The sequence below is a fragment of the Nematolebias whitei genome, chromosome 5 (genome assembly GCF_014905685.2).
Source record: "Nematolebias whitei isolate Nwh7 chromosome 5, NemWhi1, whole genome shotgun sequence".
Lineage (NCBI taxonomy): Eukaryota > Metazoa > Chordata > Actinopteri > Cyprinodontiformes > Rivulidae > Nematolebias > Nematolebias whitei.
The window spans coordinates 41079268-41101451 of NC_056502.1; the positions used below are offsets into that span (position 1 = coordinate 41079268).

The 22184-nt window shown below is 42.5% G+C and overlaps 1 protein-coding gene across 1 annotated transcript in view; it reads right to left on the reverse strand.

Annotated features, from left to right (window-relative positions):
• The window catches only part of LOC119409561 (neurocalcin-delta A), a 172372-nt gene that overhangs the window by 9192 nt on the left and 140996 nt on the right, over nt 1-22184 (reverse strand). The window contains exons 2-3 of the mRNA XM_037676463.1: nt 19941-20351; nt 712-817 (exon numbers count right to left, since the gene is read on the reverse strand). Of these exons, the coding sequence (XP_037532391.1) occupies nt 712-817; nt 19941-20318 (484 nt within the window). The 5' untranslated portion in view covers nt 20319-20351. The remainder of the gene's footprint in view (nt 1-711; nt 818-19940; nt 20352-22184) is intronic.

Here is a 22184-nt window from a genome sequence, read left to right on the forward strand (position 1 = left end):
TGTACTTTTATGTAAAGTTTAACAAATGTTCTCTACGATGGAGCTTTAGGGCCACGCTAAAAAAAAAAAATTACAAGCCATAAAATTATGAGAATAAAGTCGTACAAGACTTGTTTTTTTTAACAGCTCTCATTTGTTTATTTATTTTTTTTTTTTCTACGAGTTGGATCCACGACGCGACCTGTCAATCAATCCAGTAGGTGTGTCAGCAAACGACCACTCTGAAGCTAAATGTAATATTATCTGAACTCCGACACGATAAAACAGGGTTTACTGCATTTTAACTGTGGTAAAATGAAGAATTATACTTTGGTAATGGTTTTACAGATAAGTAGATAGTTAATCTGTCAGCACATCAGCATCAGATTATTATCAGTATCAGGACTTTGAACCTGCTCACAGTCAGGTGGTACGCTCTGATGGGCTGCAGCAGCTCTGCAGCAGCTCTGCAGGTAAGGAGCATTTAGCTTCAGACTGGTCATTTGCTGACACGCCTGCTGGATTGATTGACACGTCGTGTTGTGGATCCGACTCGTGGAAAAAAAAATAAAATAAACGAGAGCTGCAAAAAAAAAAAGAAGTCTTTTATTCTCATAATTTTATGGGTTTTATTATTTTTTTCTTCACATGGCCCTAAAGCTCTGTCCTAGTTCTCCCTTCAGCTCACGGAAAAATATAACTTTACTGTAAAGCTAATGGAGATTAGCATACCGTCTCTGTTGGTGTCCATCTGCCTGAAGATCTTCTCTGTCCTCTTCTCAGGCGTGGACTCGTCCTCAGGCATCTTCATCACAGAGGACACCATCTTATATATTGCCTACACAAAGACACACAAGGAGGTGAGGTCAATGGGGAGGTGTTGTGGTGCTGGATGGTGTCCAGAGGGAAAGTCACAACTCATAACAGCTCTCCACATATCTGGAGCAGGACCCTGTCAGCATGTCTGTAGCAGAACGTTTCAAACACCACGCTCCATGTGACATCCTTCATAAACTATTCGTCTTCTTCAATATTATTCCAGTAAAGATGCATCAGGGTGATGCACCACATTTAATAAATAAAAACATATGGGACTACACAGCAGAAAGTATTTGAACTAAATCTTTAAAGGTCTGCATATCATCTGCCACCTTTCATGTCATGAGTTTTGAACTCAGATCATCTTATAATGAGAAATTATGGACTTGTAACCATTTGGTTTACAGGTCACAGGTTTACTTGTGGTTCCTAGAGTTTCCAGCAGCAGAATGGGAGGAAGATCTTTCAGTTATCAGGCTCCTCTCTTGTGGAACCAACTTCCAGTTTCTGTCCATGAGGCTGACACATTGTCCAGTTTTAAGACTGGACTTAAGTCTTTCCTTTTTGATGAATCCTATAGTTTGAGTTGGCTTGGGTTTCCTGAGCTGTCCCTTAGTTATGCTGCTATAAGCTTAGGCTGCTGGAGGACAAACTGACCACATTTCCTCACTCTGCTGCTGTCTTCACTTACTCAACTCTTCCTGTATTCGTAATTACTGTATGTCCAATAATTACTTTCTCAGAGAGTTTGATTAAAATCCGTCTAGCGGTCCATGGCGTGTTTTACATGAGCACACAGACGTGCAACAAGCTTATTGTCCTTCTGTCTTGGGCAGCAGGTGGTACTGAGTCTGTACACGTGCACAAACTGTTGACTTCATGTTCACACAAACTCAGAACTTCCTCCAACATGGCAGCTTGTTGTTGTGTTCACGGCGTAGGTAGAGAGGGCTGGAAACAAACATGCACACACACAACCCCTCGCACGCTCTTTCTCAGTGTTGTGTCTCCTCTGTTGCATGGCAGGCTGCTTGGCAGTAAACAGTGACATGGCAGCCCACTCCGTCTCTAATAAGGAGGCGGATTTGAGGGGAATGGGAGCTGACACGAGAACAGAGGAGAGCTGATTGTGATTACAGAGCAGTGAGAGCTTTATGAAGGTGTTGATTATGTTGCCTGTTACACAGCAGCAGGATGGCCCAGGTCCCGGGTCGAAGTGGACCTGAGGGACAAGCACCGGCGACACTTAAAATCAGCCTTTATTTCACTTTCACTTTGGTAATAATTAAAACCCTTCAAACTGCCAAGTCTTTAGTACATTAGGCCAAAATTACAAGTTGGGGATTTAGCTGTCAGTCTATTTTTAAGCACAATTGAACAGAATCCAGTTTCTTTCTATCTCTAAATCACAGGCCACCAATAGAGTGGTCTTTTTTTTGACAGTGACAGAGTAAAATATGGGACATGGAGTAATTAAAGAGCCACATGGTGACAGAGGGCACACGTTTAGCCAAAATTGATTCCAGAAAACTCTCAGTGGCCACATAGATGCCCTGTGTTAATGATCATTTGTAAATTATTGTTCCACTTATGTTCAAAAGGCCCATAAAAGCAGGCTTCAGGCTCTACTGTGTGGCAAGCTTGCTCAAAACTTTGCTCCCCCAAGTTAATGACGTTACACTAAGTAAACCCTCGCAGGATGCTGCCATGCAGTATGGTGAAACTGTTATCGTTCCCGCCTGATTACACCACCTTTTTGATACAATACAGAAAATGTAGTATTTGAGATACAGTGAGAAAATCACAGAAAATCAGTTGTGCTTTCTTTCTTTTGGAGGTTTAAGCTCCACAGGGATCTTATTATTTTTGCAATGTTCATCTTTTTATCCAGATCATTTGACATGTGACTCAGTGGTTACTAAACACATTTATTCAGCTCGCAAAGATGTTGGTGGAGCATTATGGGGCTCTAGAGTCCACCACCGACTGAGCACTACTGATGCCCCTTAGGGCTGTACCTGAACATGCATTTCTACCAAATCGTCACGGATGTCTTGAATGAACACAGAAATGAGACGACAAATAAGTTTCAGCCACATCACATCTCTACTTCTAAGGAGCAGGTCATCCATTAACTGCTGCAACAGAACAGATGTGGACTGTATAGCAACCTTCACATAAGAAGTGGCATGAGCTTTGGGATAAAAACCCAGAGCAGAGAGGGAGCACGTGAACAAATTGTGACCAAGTTTAGCGCTGGTTGCTCAGTGACCCAAGATATATTCAAGAAGTTGGTGTTTTTTTTTAAGCCACACCTGTGTGTATCTGTCAGAGAAATAATCTGGCATGGCGTTCTTGACCAGGAGGGGGAGGAAAAGAACAATTAGTATTCAGGCTTGTTTTCTAAAAAAAAAATATATGAAACAACTTTTGTCCCACACCAAGTCTGGAGAGTCTGGCGGCATGTTGGAGGAGATCTGCTCTTAGAATTACAGAAAAAAATAAAAAATTAAATAAACTAAATAATACTGAGGATTGAGTTGGTCACTTTGTGAGTGGAAACACAAACTGTGACGTTCTGACCAGGGGCGATCTTAGGATCTGATCTTTAGGGGTGCTTAGCCCCCAATATTGACAATGACTCTTGGCTTGAACAACGCAGTGGCCATTGTCGTCAAAAGCATTTGTAATGTTGGGGGACACACTGGTGGTAATGGTGATGGTGGTGGTGGTGATGGTGATGGGGGGTCCTCCCCGAGAACATTTAGAATAAAGTAGATGACATTTCGTGCATTCTGATGTATTTTAACAGGTTTTTAAACATCTACCACATTTGTGAACACTTGATTCAATAACTATTTTAGAGAGCACGGCACAACGATAAGTAGCCTGACCAACAGCCTTCCTTGTGTGAACAGAGCATGCTCCGCCTCTCTCTTACATCTTACCCCCCCCCCCCCAAAAAAAAAACCTGCTGGCACTAACGTAGCGCTAGCTAAGGTGCTATAGACATAGCGAGTCACTTTTCATTACACAACCTAATAAACACTGTGTGTAAAATCAGTGCAATGCAAATTGCAATGTTATCGGAGGAAAAGGGGGCGGAGCTCTTGCAGGTATGGGGCTTTTCACTCTGGGACAAACTGTGATTGCTGATTGGTCAGTTGCTGACAAGCCTGCTGGATTCGTTGACAGGTGGCATTGAGGATCTGACTCGCAGTGGCGAGTTAACTCAGCACCCCTAAAAAGTAAAGTAAAAAAAATAAAAAAAAAATTATATATATATATATATATATATATATATAAAAATAATCATATATATATATATATATGATTATTTTTTTGGGGGCAGTTCTGGATTTTGGGTTCTGTTTATTACATTTATGATTCAATGCAATAAAACAAACAAATTTAAAAGGTAACAGATCATTGTAATACTTGGTTTATTTACATAATGACTTTAATCGCTGCATGTCTGGCCCCTGAGCTGCTGGTTTTCAGTAACTGTGGCCCCCTGAGCAGTTTAGTTGAATAGTCCTGATTTAAAGGGTGGAATACACTTTATTCAATTTCCAAAACCTAAACTGAGTCTGGAAGAATGTAAAAGATGATAAATCAATGTGGCTGACCTCATGAGCAACATGAATACATGAATACAACAGTGATAAACAGGAAGTACCACATGTTCATCTGTATGAAGGTAACTGCAGGTAAATCCTCTATTTTCTGTCATAATTACATTGTATGCTTAATGGGTAAATTAAAGGTTAAAGCTTAAAGTTTGTTTTGTGTGTTTTAAATGTAGATATATGTTGCAACTTCTGGTTGTTGACATAAGTTTAGTCTTTGTTATGATCAGTTAAAACTAAACTGATTTTGTACAAAGCATTTATCAGGCTGTGTAATGTAAAGCAGAGTGCTACATCTGTAGCATCTTAGCTAGCATGTCTGTATTGAGTGCTGCTAGCTTAGTGCTACTTGTGCTGATCTCTCTTAAATAATTATTGAATCAAGTGTTTACTTATGGAGGTAAACGTAGATGCTTCAGGTCTGGAAGTTCAGAGGAGCTGAGTAGGACAAGGAAAGAGCTGGTTGCTGGCATTAAGAGGGCCAAGGCCACATATGCACAGAGGATCGAGGGTCAATTCACCTCACACGACCCTCCGAGCATGTGGAGGGGCATTACGTGTATAACAGATTATAAAGGAAGGAGCAAACAATGCCCCAAAGACCCATCTCTGCCTGATGCCTTCAACAAGTTCTATGCACGCTTTGAGGACCCGAACAGACCACCCAGCACCAGACTCACCCCACCACCGGATGAAGAGCGTCTCAGCGTGACCTCAGCCGAAGTAAGGAGTACCTTCAGGAGGATTCATCCGCACAAGGCAACCGGCCAAGACAATATCCCCGGAAAAGTGTTGGGAGAATGTGCCGATCGGCTCTGCAGGTGCTGGGGGACATCTTTAGCACCTCGCTTGCCCTGGAGATGGTTCCCGCCTGCCTAGGGACTGCCACCATCGTCCCAGTCCCAAGGGGCTCTGGAGTGACTGGTCTGGGTGACTGTCGGCCGGTGGCCCTCACCCTGATGGTCGCTGGATGCTTCAAGAAACTGGTTACGACTCACATCAGGACAGCCATCAACATCGATGAAGGCCCTCATCGATATGCGTGCCGTGAGAACCAGTCAACGGAGGATGCCATCTCATCCACACTGGTGGTCCAGGTGGTCCACGCTGCACTCGGCCACCTGGAGCAGAGAGACTCTTTTGTCCATGTACTCTTTGTGGGCTTTGTGTCTGCCTTCGACACCATGGTCCCCCGGGCCCTGGTGGACAGACTGTTCACACTGGGACTGGGCTCTTCCATTTGCGGCTGGGTACTAGAGTTCTTAACGGACAGACCACAGTTGGTGAGGATCCGCAGCTTCTCCTCCTCCACCATGGCCCTCAGCACTGGCTCTCCTCAGGGATGTGTGTTGAGCCCCCTCCTGTTTACTCTGCTCGCATGTGATTGTGCAGCTACCCATACAGGCTGTCAAATTGTAAAGTTTGCAGATGATGCGGCGGTGGTGGGATGCATCATGGACAATGGTGGGTCCAGCTGCGGGCAGGAGGTGGAACACCTGGAGAGCTGGTGCAGGGAGAATGACCTTCGCATCAATGTGGGGAAGACGGGGGGGGGGGGGGGGGGTTGTGGGCTTCGAAGGGAACAAAAACACCTGCACCCCCCTGAACATGGGAGGATCTGCGGTGGAAGTGGTCTCCAGCTACGGGTACTTGGGTGTGCACATGGGTTACAGCCTCGGCTGGAGCAGCAGCACCGCCAGCCTGATCTGGAGGGCTCGTCAGAGACTCTACTTCCTCAGGCGGCTGGGACAAGCTGGTCTGAGAGGCTCGGTCCTCGCCTCCTTCTGCAGGTGTGCAGTGGAGAGCATCCTGTGCTCCAGCATCAGCGTGCGGCGTGGAGGCTGCACAGCTGCAGGGAGAGGAGCTTTGCGGAGGGTGGTGGGGGCTGCACAGGGGGTCTGTTGGAGTCGGTCTCCCCACCGTCGCAGACATCTGCACCTCCAGATGCAGAAAGAGAGCCACCTGCATCATGAATGACCCCACTCACCCAGCACACACACTTTTTGCCCTGCTCCCCTCAGGAAGGAGGTTGAGGAGCATTAAGTGTAGAACCACTGGGCTGAGGAACAGCTTCTACCCTGAGGCTGTTAGACTCATGAATCTCTAACCAGAATAATCACTGTGAAGGATCACATGTTGCTGCTGATCTGTTTTGTGTTGCTGCTGATCTGTTTCAGTATTGGTGTGTTCGTGAGTGCTCATCTGCTCACAGAGACTCGTGTTCAAGTTTGTGCTGATGTTCGACGTGATGTTTTTGTACTATTAGTGCTTAGTGTATATTTAGTTGATGTTTTTCTTGGTTAGTATCTTGGATGTTATCATTGTTTTTCTTATACATTTTATTGTTGGATATAACTGGAGGCAGCACGGTGGCGCAACTGGTAGAGCTGCTGCCTCTCAGTGAGCAGGTCCTTGGTTCAAACCCCGGTCCAGGGGCCTTTCTGGGTGGAGTTTGCATGTTCTCTCCGTGCATGCGTGGGTTTTCTCCGGGTACTCCGGTTTCCTCCCACAGACCAAAAACATGCATGTTAGGCTGATTGGTAACTCTAAATTGTCCCTAGGTGTGAGTGAGAGAGTGAATGGTTGTTTGTCTCGTTTGTCTCTATGTGTCCCTGTGATGGACTTGCGACCCGTCCAGGGTGTACCCCGCCCCTCGCACAGTGATTGCTGGACATGGGCACCAGCGACCCCCGTGACCCAAAAATGGAATAAGCGGGTAAAGAAAATGGATGGATGGATGGATGGATATAACTGGGACCCTGTGTACATAATTTCGTTCCACCACATGTACCACATGAGGTGCGAATGACAATAAAGAATCTCTGACTCTGACGTAAAAACCTGTTAAAAAAAACACCAGAATGCAGGAAATGGCATCTACTTTATTCTAAAATTTCTGGGGAGGACCCCCAGACCCCCCCACCCCCCACCAGCGTGCCCCCCCAACTCACATTATGAATGTTTGACACTAATGGTCACCACGTTGTTCAAGCCAAGAACCATTGTCAGCACTGGGAGCTGAGCACCTCTAAATGTCAGATTCTAGAATCGCTCCTGCTGACTCGTGCAATAAATAAAAAAATAATAAATTCATAGATTTTACTGGCCTGTTTAAGTGTCATCATTTATTTATTTTTTTTCCAAATTTATTCAATAATTTGGTGAATCTAAGGTTTGAGAACTGAGTTTCCATACAAAGTCCTAATGATGAGTTCTTAATTTTTCAGGGGTGCTGAGTTAAAATTTAGGGGTTCTCGAGCACCCCCCAAAAAGAAGCTAAAATCTCCACTGCTGCACATTGAGAAAAAAGACGCGCTCGGCACAGTGCGTCACATTCACAACTATAGATTTAGAATAATCATGTCTGCTACATTAGAGCCTCCCTATTAACAAGAAGTTGCTTTTCTGTTTTTGTCTGAGAGGGTTACGGTTTGAAAATAAAAAGTAAAATAAATAGCATGTAGCACTGGTTTCTGTTTCCTGTTGTACTGAACCTGCATTGAATCCTGAACCACAAACCGAGGTGGATATAAAATCTTGACAGGCATACACCCAATATACTTAGAACATTTATTTGAATTATATTTGGTCATGCACAGTTTTTGTAAGCACACTCAGTATTTGCACATAAATGTAGCCACGGGACAAGATCATCTGTCTGAGTTGGATTTGACTGCATGCTGATCAGGAGTTCAGTGAAAAACAAAATATATTGTTTCTTATCAATCCTCATTCAAATAATTACTGCAACACAGATTAGAAAGTCAATGGTCCGAGGTCTCTTCTTTGGATCTTTATCGGCTTCACTAGAAGCCTGGAGACATGGTATTGTTTCAGTTATTCAAATATTGTTTAAACTTCACACGGGTGTCAAACCCACTTACACAAGGGGCCAACATTAAAACCTTTTTCAAACTAAGGGCCAGTTTCACAACCTATGTACATTAACTCAAGTTAGAGACCCAACATATTTTTTGTTGCAGGTCCCATTTAATGTTCTCTGTTACACTTTTAACACCATAATCAAAGATTACTGAAAAAATTCAAGTGAAAAAAAAGTATTTTATGTTTCACATATCATCTTGGGGTCAAATAAGATGTCAGCGAGGGCCACATCTGGCCTCTGGGCCTTGAGTTTGACATACGTGTCTTAGAATAATCCATAAATATTCTTCCTCTTCTTTCTGCTTTTCCCTCTTCAGGTGTCTCCACAGTGAGTCCTCCTCCATCTCACTCTGTCCTCACTCCATCTACCTCCATGTCCTCTCTAACTGCATCCATATATCTCCTCTGTCTTTTCCCTGGCAGCTGCATTTCTAACATCCTTCTATCAATATACCCACTGTCCCTCCTCTGGACATGTCCAAACCACTGTCCCTCCTCTGGACATGTCCAAACCACTGTCCCTCCTCTGGACATGTCCAAACCATCTCAGTCTGGCCTCTCTAACTTTATCTCCCAGTTGTTCAACCTGTGCTGTACCTCTGATGATGTCATCATCTCATCTCATCAGATCATTCCTAATCTTATCCATCCTTGTCACTCCTAAGAACCTCAACATCTTAATTTCTTCCACTTCCAGTTCTTTCTTCTGTCTTTTTGTCCATGTCTCTGTCTCCAGACCATACAACATTGCTGGTCTCACAAATGTCTTGTAAACTTTTCCTTTGACCTTTGTTGCCACCTTTTTCTTTTGTCACAAATCACTACTGAAACTTTTCTCCATCCACTCCATCCTGCCGGGACTCTCTTCTTCACCTCTTTACATCCATCCATCCATCCATCCATCCATCCATCCATCCATTATCTTTTACCCGCTTCTTCCATTTTGGGTCACGGGGGTCGCTGGTGCCCATGTCCAGCAGTCACAGTGCGAGGGGCGGGGTACACCCTGGACGGGTCAAGTCCATCACAGGGACACATAGAGACAAACGAGACAAACAACCATTCACTCTCTCACTCACACCTAGAGACAATTCAAAGTTACCAATTAGCCTAACATGCATGTTTTTGGTCTGTGGGAGGAAACCAGAGTACCCGGAGAAAACCCACGCATGCATGGAGAGAACATGCAAACTCCACCCAGGAAGGTCCCCGGACCGGGATTTGAACCGGCAACCTTCTCGCTGAGAAACAGCAGCTCTACCAGTTGCGCCACCGTGCTGCCCACCTCTTTACCACACTCCCCATTTTTCTGGACAGTGGACCCCAAGTACTTGAAGTCCTGCACCTTTGTGACTTCTGCTCCATTTGAAATCAAGATTGAGTGAGCTTTTGCCCTCCTGCTCTGCAGGAGGTTTCTGTCCTCCATGATATAGCTGTAGAACACCTGCTATTCTGTTTAAGTGTACCACCCCAGTCAAACTCCCTACCTGCTACTGTCCCCAGAGTGCTTAAGATGAAGAACTAAGAGCCCACTTCACGCTCGTCTTGACTGCATGCTTGCCTGGGACCTTTCTGTCTGGAGCTTGCATGTTCCCCTGTAGGTTTTCTCCAAGTATTCCAGTTTCCTCTAACTGACCAAAATCATGCATGTTACGTTAATTGACAACTCTACATTGGCCCTAGGTGTGAATGAAAATGTTGAATGGCTGTCAGTCTCATTTGTCTCTTTGTAGTCCTGTGATGGACATGTGACCAGTTCAGAGTGCACAATGACCATTGGAGACAGCCCTGGTAAGGACTAGATACTTTTTATCTTGTATTATTATAGATAGAAGTTTTAGAACTGAAATAGAATGAACTAAACTATTTGACCAGGGCTGTATAAGCCACACTACCAGCGTTCACCTCCATCTTTTCTACATCTTCTACATTTTCTGCACTCGCTCTTGTGCAAGGCGGATGCCTCCTCTCCCTCTCCTCTTCTCCTCCTGCTTTGTTGCTCTCTGTCTGTGTATTGCTCCTATTTTACACATCTTCTGAAACGAAAACTACAGTTATGGATCTGGTCAGCTGGACTTTCAATGCAATCGACAAAATCTTTTCAACAAAGCGACAGTGTCCTGGAGAGCCCTCATGCCCCGCTAAAACTCACGCAGCAGGATACGCCATGGATCCGTGGGGAGTTTGGGAGCTGATGTGTCTTTCTGTTTTGTCTCTGGAGGATGCCAAAGACGTTTATATATTTGGATTCATGATAGCAGGGTTTCTGCTCTCTGGCATTGGTGGATTCCTATGTTATTGGCTATTGAGGAAGACGGCGGCAGTCTATGTGAAGGTTTGGTTTGTGCTTTGAGTACTCTAAATCAGCTGATTTACGTGATAAGCCATAAGTTGGAAGAGATTTGTGAGAATCGCAGGTCACCTGCGGCTTCTGGGACTCGCCAGCATGTTGGGGACGACCTGGAGGAGGCTCGTAAGCATGAAACAGTGGAATGCCCACTAGTCTGGCCATTTTGGATCTTGAAAGTACTAGCAGGATTCAAGACTGACAAGAAACAACAGTCTGCCTGAACAATCAACAGCTGTGGCTTAACTGAATGTGATGGTATATGTGTAAACTAAGGAAAAGCTTTGTCTGTTCCCCCCCCCCCCCCCCCCCACACACACACACAACCGAGAACTTCTGTGAAGGCTCGTCAGAACTGTGCCGGCTGACCAACATCTTATTAGGACTATGGTCTATCTGGAAGTGCTTCATGGACAAATCTCACCGTCTTGTCTTCAAATGCACATGTAATGTGTTTATAAATGTGTTTGCTTGTAGAGTTTTTTGATGTCTTAAATCGTGTCCTGATAGGACAAGGTGTGAAGAGATCTTTTTTTGTAATGCCACTATCCTATCCTCCTAGCTTTTTCCCCTTTTCTATCTAAAAAAGTATTCTGAAAAAGGATAAGGGGCCGTGCTCCAGTATCAGCAGCAATGTGCACTCAGCCCATCTTTCAGATCACTGTACGAACATAATTTCACTGTATTTTGGTACAATGATATTAAAGCTTATTCGGATTCTGATCTTCCCCTATACATTTATTCTCTTGCAAAACCAACTAAAACTGCTTGCACATATTTATTTACTTTGAGCCTTATTTTATTGGTCTGTATTTGCCACATGTGATGTAATAATCTGTATAGACTTCATTGATGTTCAGCAGCTGTTCTCAAGCTTGAATACTGCAGACAGACAAAAGACGGATAATCGAGGCTTTTCAGCAAAGAAAAACACAAGTCAGTTCACCATGAAGCCAGACACAGTTTGAATCACATTTAAGGAGGGGAAATAATGTAAACAAGTCAAACAGATAATAACTCACAGGTCTGGACAAATTTGTAGCCTCTTAAGGATGTGAGGGAGAGTAAAAACCCCATCATGAATATTTCAGTTTATGTTTTATGTTTAAATATTTGGGGGAAAAAGGTGTTTAAAAGACAGAAAGATAAGTACAACCACTTGTAATTTTCCATCCCCTGATGTGGTTGGGCTTTAATTTCACTGTAGCGCACCTTGCGTTTCCTGATTTACCTTCAGAGTGAAGACAAATGTGCTTCACATGGTAACTATTAGAGTCCCGCTCGCCTATTTTTCAGTCTCACCAAATGAACAGTCTGAGTGCTCGATCACTTTTTCTGCCTGTCAGGACAATAAACATCCTGGACTGTGGTTCAGATGAAAGCCAGACAGGCGTTAGATATCAAATGTTGAAGAACAGATGAAGTAGTTTTATCCTTCTGTGTCACGTTTTGCCTATTGTCTGAAGATGAGCCAGGCTGGCTGTGACCTGTCCCACAGCAAGGCTAACTGTGAGCATCACCAGCATGTACACGCTCTCTGCAGGAGAGAGCATTAACTAGCTGAAGTGAGGCGCAGTTACCAGTCTCTGGCAAATGGAGGCAGAAGTCAATGGATAGCATAAACGCAGCAGTGGGAGAAACGGCAGGGTCCTTTGGGTGAAGCACTGTTGAGTGTTAGCAGCAGTTATGCACAATATCCTTGACAGGAAGAAGGTCCTGACTACACCACTCAGAGTGTTTTTTAAACTGGTGTTATTTCTCTGTTTATGCATTTTTCCCTCAATTACACGTCAAAACACTTGTAATATAACTTTGTGTACAGCTAAATAAAACCTTGGAGGAATGTGAAATAATACAAAGAACTATATTTTTGAAGGCACTAAAGGAAAAGTTGAACCTTCAGCAGAGTTAGAGGTCATTGTGGTGAGCAAATTCAGAACAGAGTTCAAAATCTTACTTCTAACCTACAAAGCTCTCAACAACCTAGCTCCATCTTATATTACAGATCACATTGTAAAGTTTGCAGATGATACAGCGGTGGTGGGATGCATCACAAACAATGATGAGTCCAGCTACAGGCAAGAGGTGGAACACCTGGAGAGCTGGTGCAGAGAGAATAACCTTCACATCAATGTGAAGAAGACAAAGGAGATGATTGTGGACTTCAGAAGGAACAAAAACACCTACACCCCCCTGAACATAAGAGGATCTGCGGTGGAAGTGGTCTCCAGCTACAAGTACTTGGGTGTACACATGAATGACAACCTCAGCTGGAGCAACAACACCACCAGCCTGATCAAGAAAGCTCATCAGAGACTCTACTTCCTCAGACGGCTGAGACGAGCTGGTCTGGGAAGCTCAGTCCTCACCTCCTTCTTCAGGTGTGCAGTGGAGAACATCCTGTGCTCGAGCATCAATGTGTGGCATGGAGGCTGCACAGCTGCAGAAAGAAAAGCTTTGCAGAGAGTGGTGAAGGCTGCACAGAAATCTGTTGGAATCAGTCTCCCCACCATCACAGACATCTACACCTCTAGATGCAGGAAGAGGGCCACCTGCATCATGAAGGACCCCACTCACCCAGCACACACACTTTTTGCCCCACTCCCCTCAGGAAGGAGGTTAAGGAGCATTGACTGAGGAACAGCTTCTACCCTGAGGCTGTTAGACTCATGAATCTCTAACTAGAATAATCACTGTGAAAAACCATATCATGTTGCTGCTGATCTGTTTCATGTTGCTGCTGATCTGTTTCAATGTTGCTGCTGATCTGTTTCAATGTTGATGTGTTCATGCGTGCACATCTGCTCACAGACTCATGTTCATGTTTGTGGTGATGTTCAATGTTTTATGTTATGAGTGCTTAGTGTATATTTAGTTGATGTTTTTCTTAGTTCATATCTTAGATGTTATTACTGTTTTTCTTATACATTTTATTGTTGGATGTAACTGGGACCCTGTGTACATAATTTCGCTCCACCACATGTACCACATGAGGTGCGAATGACAATAAAGAAACTCTGACTCTGACTTATTGTTCCATATTTTTCTAACAGAGCACTTTGCTCTCAGACTGCAGGTTTACTTGCGGCCCCTAGAGTTTCCAAAAGCAAAATGGGAGACAGATCTTTCAGTTATCAGGCTCCTCTCTTGTGGAACCAACTTCCAGTTTCTGTCCATGAGGCTGACACATTATCCAGTTTTAAGACTGGCCGAAGACTTTCCTTTTTGATAAATCTTATAATTAGGGTGGCTTGGGTTTCCTGAGCTAGCATCTGGAAATATATTATAGCATCCCTTAGTTATGCTGATATAGGCTTAGACTGCTCGAGGACAAACTGACCACACGTCCTCTCACTGCTGCTGTCTTTACTTACTCTGCTCAACCTGTTTGTATTTGTAATTATTTACATCTTAATGTGTTTTTTGTCTTTCCTCCTATAGACAGTACATCTGGACCTGCCATTCTGTGTTTATCTGTCTCTCCTTCCTGTCCTCTCAACCACCGGTCAAAGCAGATGGACACTTGTCCTGAGCCTGGTTCTGCTGGAGGTTTCTTCCTGTTAAAATGGAGTTTTTCCTTTCCACTGTCTCCTTTGTGCTTGTTCAGGATGGGAGACTGATGGAACACAATCTGCAGTCTTCTTTAGATAGAGAACTTTTAATAATTGGCTTTTTTATGTATATGAATGTTTCTGTTCAGTGCCCTGAGACGATTTCTGTTGACTTGGAGCTATATAAATAAACTGAATTGAATTGAACCTGCCATCATCCTGACCAGCACAGAGATATTCTGCAGAAGGTGGAGTGATTTAGCTTTATGAGAGCCAGTTAAATCTGCCTTTTGATACTCTAACCAGCAGATAATGTGGTCACATGGAAGGTGCTCACTCTGGATTAATTTCAACACTCAAAGTTAATTTTAACATTTAGTGGTACGGGTAAGCCTGCTTTCTTTCTGCAGAGGCGTGCAGCTTTGAACCAGGACAACCAGCGAGATGCATCGAGGAGATGAACAGAGACAAGAACATATAAATGTAGTCTGCTTTGTGTGTGAGAGAGAAAGAAAGGCCATTAAAAACACTCAGGCTCTTTCTAAAGATCCACTTTAACAGAGAAGAACGGTAACGTCTGGCTAACTCGTAAACACAAACTCCATTCAATCTGAGCTCACAACTACAGGAAGGAAGAAAGCATTTCTCTGCAAATTGCAGCAACATAATTAGTTACTGACCAATCCATGGACTCATAGCGAACCATTTCTTTCACCTATCTTTGACAGAAGAGACCTGCAAACAGCCAGACATGAGCGTCTGACTCATTGCTTTCTGTTCTTTTGTCACTGCAAAGCGTTTCAGATGTTAATGGAACGTAGGCAGAGGGTTTCTGTCGTCAGGTAGGAAGTGACAGGCTGAGGTCTGAGTCACAGCAGCGTATAGGTGCACTGAGAAGAGGTGCATGTGAAGCATTACGTTCCTGTCACTTACCTTGAACATTAATAAAAGAAGTTAATTTGTTCATGTCTAAAGTTTTCATACACATCACTTAGTTTATATTGAAATTATTCTTAAAATACTAACAACAGTCTGCATGAAGCTGTAATCCTTACTGTCTGAACCATAACAGATACAACTAAAACATTTCTGAATAAACTTAAAAATGAAAAAAAAAAATCTTTTGCATGGATCCAGAAGCTGAAACTGGAATGAAACCAGCTTCTCCATCTGCAGCTTTACAAGTTTTAAATCCCATCCCCTCCACATAAAAATGGTTCATTCTGATGGTAAAATAAAACAAACATGATAATTTATTCAGGTGCTGACTCTTGTTATCTCGCTGCTGTTTGTTCTAATATTCATATTTTTCTAACACGTTTAGCTGTAATTAGCTATTTTATGCTTAAAAGAAAACTCGTGTTACACCATGCTTCTGTGTGAGGGAGTAGGTGGAACATAAAGCTCCACATCGCTGGTGCACAAACACTGCCTCCAAAAATACAACCTCGCAGCTTCCAGAAAAATATCCCTGCTGGCTTCGATTCCCAGCAAACAGTAAAGGCAACAACAGTGAGTTTAGTACAATATGTTTATACAAAATATTATTGTCAATGTGGAAATTAGTTACTCTTTTGAAAACTGACGTAGTGCTACCAAAAGTCATATCCTGCTCGTCTCAATCAGTGATGTATTTTTTGAATGATGTTTTTCTGAAGCCTTCTGGAAAAGGAGTGAATTAAAAATGGTGACACCTACAAAACATTAATTGTTTCCTATGAGCATGCATTAATTATAGCATGAAATATGAAAAGAACCATTGGCTGCACACCCACAGAGAAGAAGCATTCACCTCTACCATCTACCTAAACTACTCAGGATCTCTCATCAAACAACTTGAAGACACTTCACATCAGAAAGTGTCAAAAAGTTTAGAAACTTTTCCCACTGAAGACGGGAGACGAGCTGCTTGCCAGCTCCTGACAGTGATCCCTACATCTCTCAGTCTGTGCAGCGCCTCTCATCACCCTGTCAGGGTTGCTGCACACTCTCATGTTCAAAATGCAATTCTTCATTCTACTTTTTAAACAGCCGTCAGACACTTAAAGTATTCTTAATTAAACCCAGCTGACACCAAGAGTGATTTATTCTGATTATTTGTACTATTACATTGTCTAACAAATGGCAGAAATGTCTAACTCCAGGTCAGGGGCGATTCCAGAATCTGCCCCTTAGGGGTGCTTAGCCCCCAGTGTTGACAATGGCTCTTGGCTTGAAAACGCGGTGGCCACTGGCATCACAAGCATTTGTAATGAAACACCCAAGTACTTGTAACTGGAGACCATTTCCATAGAAAATCCTCCTATGTTCAAGGGGGCGGTGTAAGTGTGTTTGCTCTTTCTGAAATGTTCTTCCTGCACCAGCTCTCCAGGCACTTCCTGGCTGTAGCTGGACTCATCATTGTTTGTGATGCATCCATCAGCAAACTTTACGATATGACAGCCTGAATGGGTAGGTGTGCAGTCATACGTGAGCAGAGTGAACAGGAGGGGGCTCAACACACAGCCCTGAGGGCAGCCAGTGCTGAGAGTTATGGTGGAGGAAGATAAGTTGCAAAATCCTAATGAGGGCTTCTTTTATTTTAGGGGTGCTGAGTTAAAATTTAGGGGTGTTTCAGCAGCCCCAAAAAGAGGCTAAAATCACCCCTGCTCCAGGTTACACGGGTTGTAAATATAATTAATCATCAATTCAATGCACTGTTCTTAACAGTATATCATACTGAATACATTATTGCGAGAATCTGTTTCGTTTTCTTGTGTCATCTGTCCTGCCCTCCTCAGTGTTTCCTCCCTCATGTTGTCAGCTCCTGTCTCACCTGTCTTCATTCCCATCCACCCCCAGGTGTTCATCATTGTGTCTCGTTAATGTCCTCTATAAGTTCTGTCAGTTTGTCTCCTCCCAGTCCGTGACTTGTCCTCCCAACATGCTCTGTTCTCCCCGTGTCTCCTTCTTCACAACCTCCACGTAAGTTCTGCTGCTTCATTTTTGTTTCTTTAAATAAATATTCTTTATTTTATCCTTGAGCTCCCCACCTCTGTCTGCACTCCGGGTTCAACAAAGCTGCACATCATGATAACTATGTTACAAAATAGGATTATTATTTTTTTACACGTTTAAATTTTGTTTTGTTGAGAAAGGACGGTGTTATAACTGGTTTGGTCAAACTAAATGACCTATCATATGTTTCTGTCTTATGTGGTATTGTGAGATGTGTTAGTGCTGAGAGTATGGGAGGACTATCAGCTACTACCACACATTTAACTCAGCATCACTGATACTGGCTGAGTTACAGCAATTTTTGTTGGTTGATAATAAAATGCTGTTGCAGCCATTTTGAATTCGATTACATTTAAACATTAATCAAGTACAGGTGTAGGCAGTGATTACTTTATGAGAGCTTCACTAAAATTCACGCAGTGGCTAGAGATATTTTGCTAACATGCTGACTGTATTGACTCTTAACATTAATGACTGAGGTTTCAGTAAAGCTGTGTAAACTTTGGAGGATGTGTTGGGCATGATGCTTTACTGCCACACCAGTTTTTAATGGTGTGTCTGTAAAAATTACCAAGTTATAGTAATTTTTGTAGTAATTTTTGTGGTGCTAACAATGATTAGCTGTGGTGGCCATGATAAAGTGAAGCAACTCCATAAATTAATCAGTTTAGATGTACATCGAATGATTACTTTCTTAGAGTTCTATTAAGATCTGTCCGTTAGTTCATGAGACATTTAGCTAAGAGACAGAGTTGAGGTGAGCAGTCAGTATAGTTTAAGGTAAAAATATCAGTGTGTGGTGACTGAAGTACATTTTGTGGTGGGGATGCTGCACGCCCACTTTCCCATCAAAATGGACCTCAGTGTCTGTAAAATGACTGTTAGAATAGTTTTTGTGAAAGCTAATGTCGATCAGATGTGGCGGTCGGCCTGAATCGGGTTGACTCCAGGTTGTTAAGCAGATGTTGATGTTTGTTCATCCTGAATGGAACTGACATCAGGGGCGATTCTAGGATCTGACCTTTAGGGTGCTTGGCCCCGAGTACTGGCAGTGGCTCTTGGTTTGAACAACACATCTCATGGTGAAGTTTGTGAGAAGTGCAACAGCTTATGGCACCTGGTTTTCCAAGGAGGTCTCCCATGCAACTACTAACCCTGACCCGGCTTAGCTTCTGAGATCAGACGAGATCGGGCGTGTTCAGGGTGGTATGGCCCTAAACGAAAAGCTCGTCACAAATTGGATTTTTACAGGATCAAAGCAAACAAACTAAATTTATTCAACCAGAAGTTACAACATATATCTACACACAAAACAAAACACAACTAGCTGTAATCATTAACCTTTAATTTAACCATTAACCTCTGACTGCAAAGTGTTTGTAATGCAAAACCCCAACAATGATGTCGGTGGAAAACCGTGCTCCTGCAGGTCCGGGGCGTTTACCTTCAGGACAAATTGAGATCACCGATTGCTCAGTTGCTGATATTCCTACTGATTTGATTGACAGGTGGCGTTGAGGGTCGACTCGTACAAAAACAAAAATCATAGATTTTACTGGTCCATTTAAGAGTGTCGGCATTTATTCCTTATTTATTTCAAATGTATTAAATATTTCAGTGAATCTAAGGGTTGAGAACGGAGCTTCGTTACAAAATTGTAATAAAGGTTTCTTTATTTTTCAGGGGTGTTGAGTTAAAATTTAGCGGTGCTTGAGCATCCCCAAAAAAGAGGCTAAACTGACACGGTCATCAAAAGGTAATCAGTTGTAATTGTACATAAAATAATTACTTTCTGAGAGTTTAATTCAAATATGTCCACTGGTTCGTTACACATTTTTTAACTGTACAGACAAAGACTCATTATAACTCTGCCTTCACCTTCAGCGCCAGGCAATAAAAACTAATTTATCGTGCCTCTTTTTAAGGTTTCCACTGTGACTTAGTTTAAAGATTATTTTTCAGCATGTCACTTGTTGTTTTGAAACTATGACCTCATTTAGAGAACAGAAAAGCATGGCTGGGCTAATAAAGTCTAAAGGGGAAAACATCTACAAAGATCTTTTAAGGCCTTGATTAAACTGATTAGACGTTAAAAATACATTTTCATCACATGTAAGATTTAAGATCTGTAACTATACAAACATAGTAACATCTTCCAGCTGATCTTTTTCCACCCCTGATAAAAATGTACAATCATAAAGTGCAGAAAAGCTGCTGACATGTTCAAGAGATGGCTGGACATCTGGTTGTTTCTTGATCTCCAAGAATCAAATAAAACCCATTAAAACCTGTTTTTAGTAAGACAGAAAACCACATTTAAAGAGTGAAGCCTATAACTGGTTGGTTGTTTCCAAAGCTGCTTTCATTCCCAGGGTAAAAAAACCACGCTTAAATAACCCAAACAGACCTTTAAAGCTGTAACATTTCCACGCTGGCTCTAAATGAGGTCTTCCAGAAGTGACGTTAGGAGGATCATCCAGCTCCATGTTTGTAAGGACTTCCTCTCTCCCTGAGGCAGAGCTGTAATATCCTGTTCTTAAAATACCAGAGCTCTCATAAAGACTGGGTACAGTGGCAGTAATGTTAGTTAATGGTGTTTAACTATCGTTGCCCTATGCGTCACCTACATGAGATGTGGAGAACACCTATGAAGAAGATGTAACAACATCATCGTCTCTGGTAGGATTTTCTATTTGAAATCATGGGGATGTCTCTGTATGTTCAGGTGCTTACCTGTACGATCTCCAGCATCTCAGCTTTACTGATGTAACCGTTCCCGTCCAGGTCGTACATGCTGAAGGCCCATTTCAGCTTCTGCTCCAGCTTGCCACGTGACGTCACACTTAAAGCGATAATGAACTCTCGGAAGTCTATCGTCCCATCGCCATTTGCATCAAACGTGCGAAAGACGTGCTCAGCAAACTTGGAAGCGTCTCCATAAGGAAAGAAGTTGCCATAGATTTTCTTGAACTCCTCCATGGAGAGGTTGCCGCTGGGGCAGTCCCTCAGGAAGCCCTTGTACCACTCCTGGATCTCGTGCTCGGTGAAGTCGGTGCTCTCCAGCAGGTCCTGCATCACCTCAGGACGCAGCTTGCTGTTCTGCTTCCCCATGTCTGCTTGTCCTGTCAGTCACTCAGCTCACAACTGGGAGACAGAGAGGAGACGAGCTGGTTTCAGGATTAAGAAAGAATTCACAGCGTGACAGACATCATGAAAATGATTCCTCATTAGTTTCACAAAATGATTTAATGACATTTTATTTTCACAGCCTCCTCTGTCTCAGTCACATCAAGAGGAAAACCATTTCTATTCACTTAGGAAGGAATGACTCTTTTTATTGCCTGTCACCAAAGACAAAGGCAGATGATGATATTTTTGCCCACGTTTGTGTGTCTGTTAACACAATATCTCATGAACCAAGAGATGAATTTTATTGAAACTTACAGAAAGTAATCACTAAATGTACTTCTACAGATCAAGACGCACCTTTTCACCATCATTTAACAGAAATGACCACGACTTTCCAGATATTAAGCTCAGATTCGTTGTGGTAGTAGCTCAGAGTCATTCTCAACACATTAAGCACAACATCGTGCATGAGTGCTCATGTTTGATTAAAGCAGCTACAACTCTTTCATTTATCAGCATGAAAAGATCCTATTTGAAAACTCAGGCATGAATGTTTGTTAAAGAAACCCCCGGTCTTTAATGTGTAGTGAACTAGATGACCTCAAATCTACCAGATGGACAGAGACTGTTATTTTCATTGATTTGAATAAGTCTGAGCCATCTGATGAACTTTCTTTCTTGAATTAATCAAGCAGAAAAGACAATCCTCTATAATCATTACTGTCTTACAAATGTTTTGATAATCAAATTGTGTTAGTTTCACTCAATGCTTACAGGTTGAAAAGAACTACTCATTTTTATTTTACATAAACAGTAAGTAATGATTTTTATTCCTCATTCAAACGAGAAATCAGGTTAATAAGCATTTCTTGATTTTCTGTCTGAAATGATCCAAGTCGTAAGTATGTGAAAGTTGAAGCTTCGGTCAACTAAATGTTTACTGAAGAAGAAATGTCATGTTTTACTATTTGAAAAGATTACCAAGTGTGAGACTCCACGAAGTCTGGCCGACTGCAATAATCTTTTCTGTATGTTGAAAACAATCCTTGACTTTTGATAATAACTTACGTCAAAAAACCACTCCTCTTTCTGGTCCATCCACGAATCAGAAAGCTCTGAAGTAAACTCGGAAGTAAACTCATTTAAAATGTGACAACTTCCCGGTTCTACACAGTCTAGAGAGAGCAGTCTAGAGAGAGCAGTAGGAGAGAGTTGGAATGGAGAATGGAAAAGTTCTCATGTAGTGCTCAAGGAGTTCTGAAGAGAATTCGAGAATTCAGGATGATCCAGAGACGTTTGGAATTATAATTTCTGTTTGAACGACCCACGCACGACTCTCTAAGGATTTTAGCAGTTCTCAACGGAGACGCTGATATCAGTTGAAAAGGATTCTTACTGAGGTGATCGATCGTCAACAAGGTAACGGTTTCTTCTTCGACCAAGTGTACCGTGGGCAAAGCTGAGATCTGACGGAGCGTGCAATTTCTGGTTAAACAGATTAAATTCCCTCACATATTCCTCTGTAAGATAAATCTCAATTTCCTCTTAAACTCACCTCTCTCTCATAAATCAGTACAGATATTTTTAGGAATATCTGAAGCAAAGTCCTCAAATCACCGCCGAGTGATTTGAAGTTCATTATTTGTGAAGCTGTCTGTTATTATTTTCATATTTTGCCAAATTAATGTAAATGTTTGATGTTAAACTTTGATTCTGAAAATAAATGACTCCATTCATTTGATGGGTCAAAGGTAATAACGTCTCTCGTTACATTTCTGTTAAATTCAATGCACGGCATTACACAGTCAGAAAAATGAAGAACTCGTGAAAAGTATGCATAAATATATA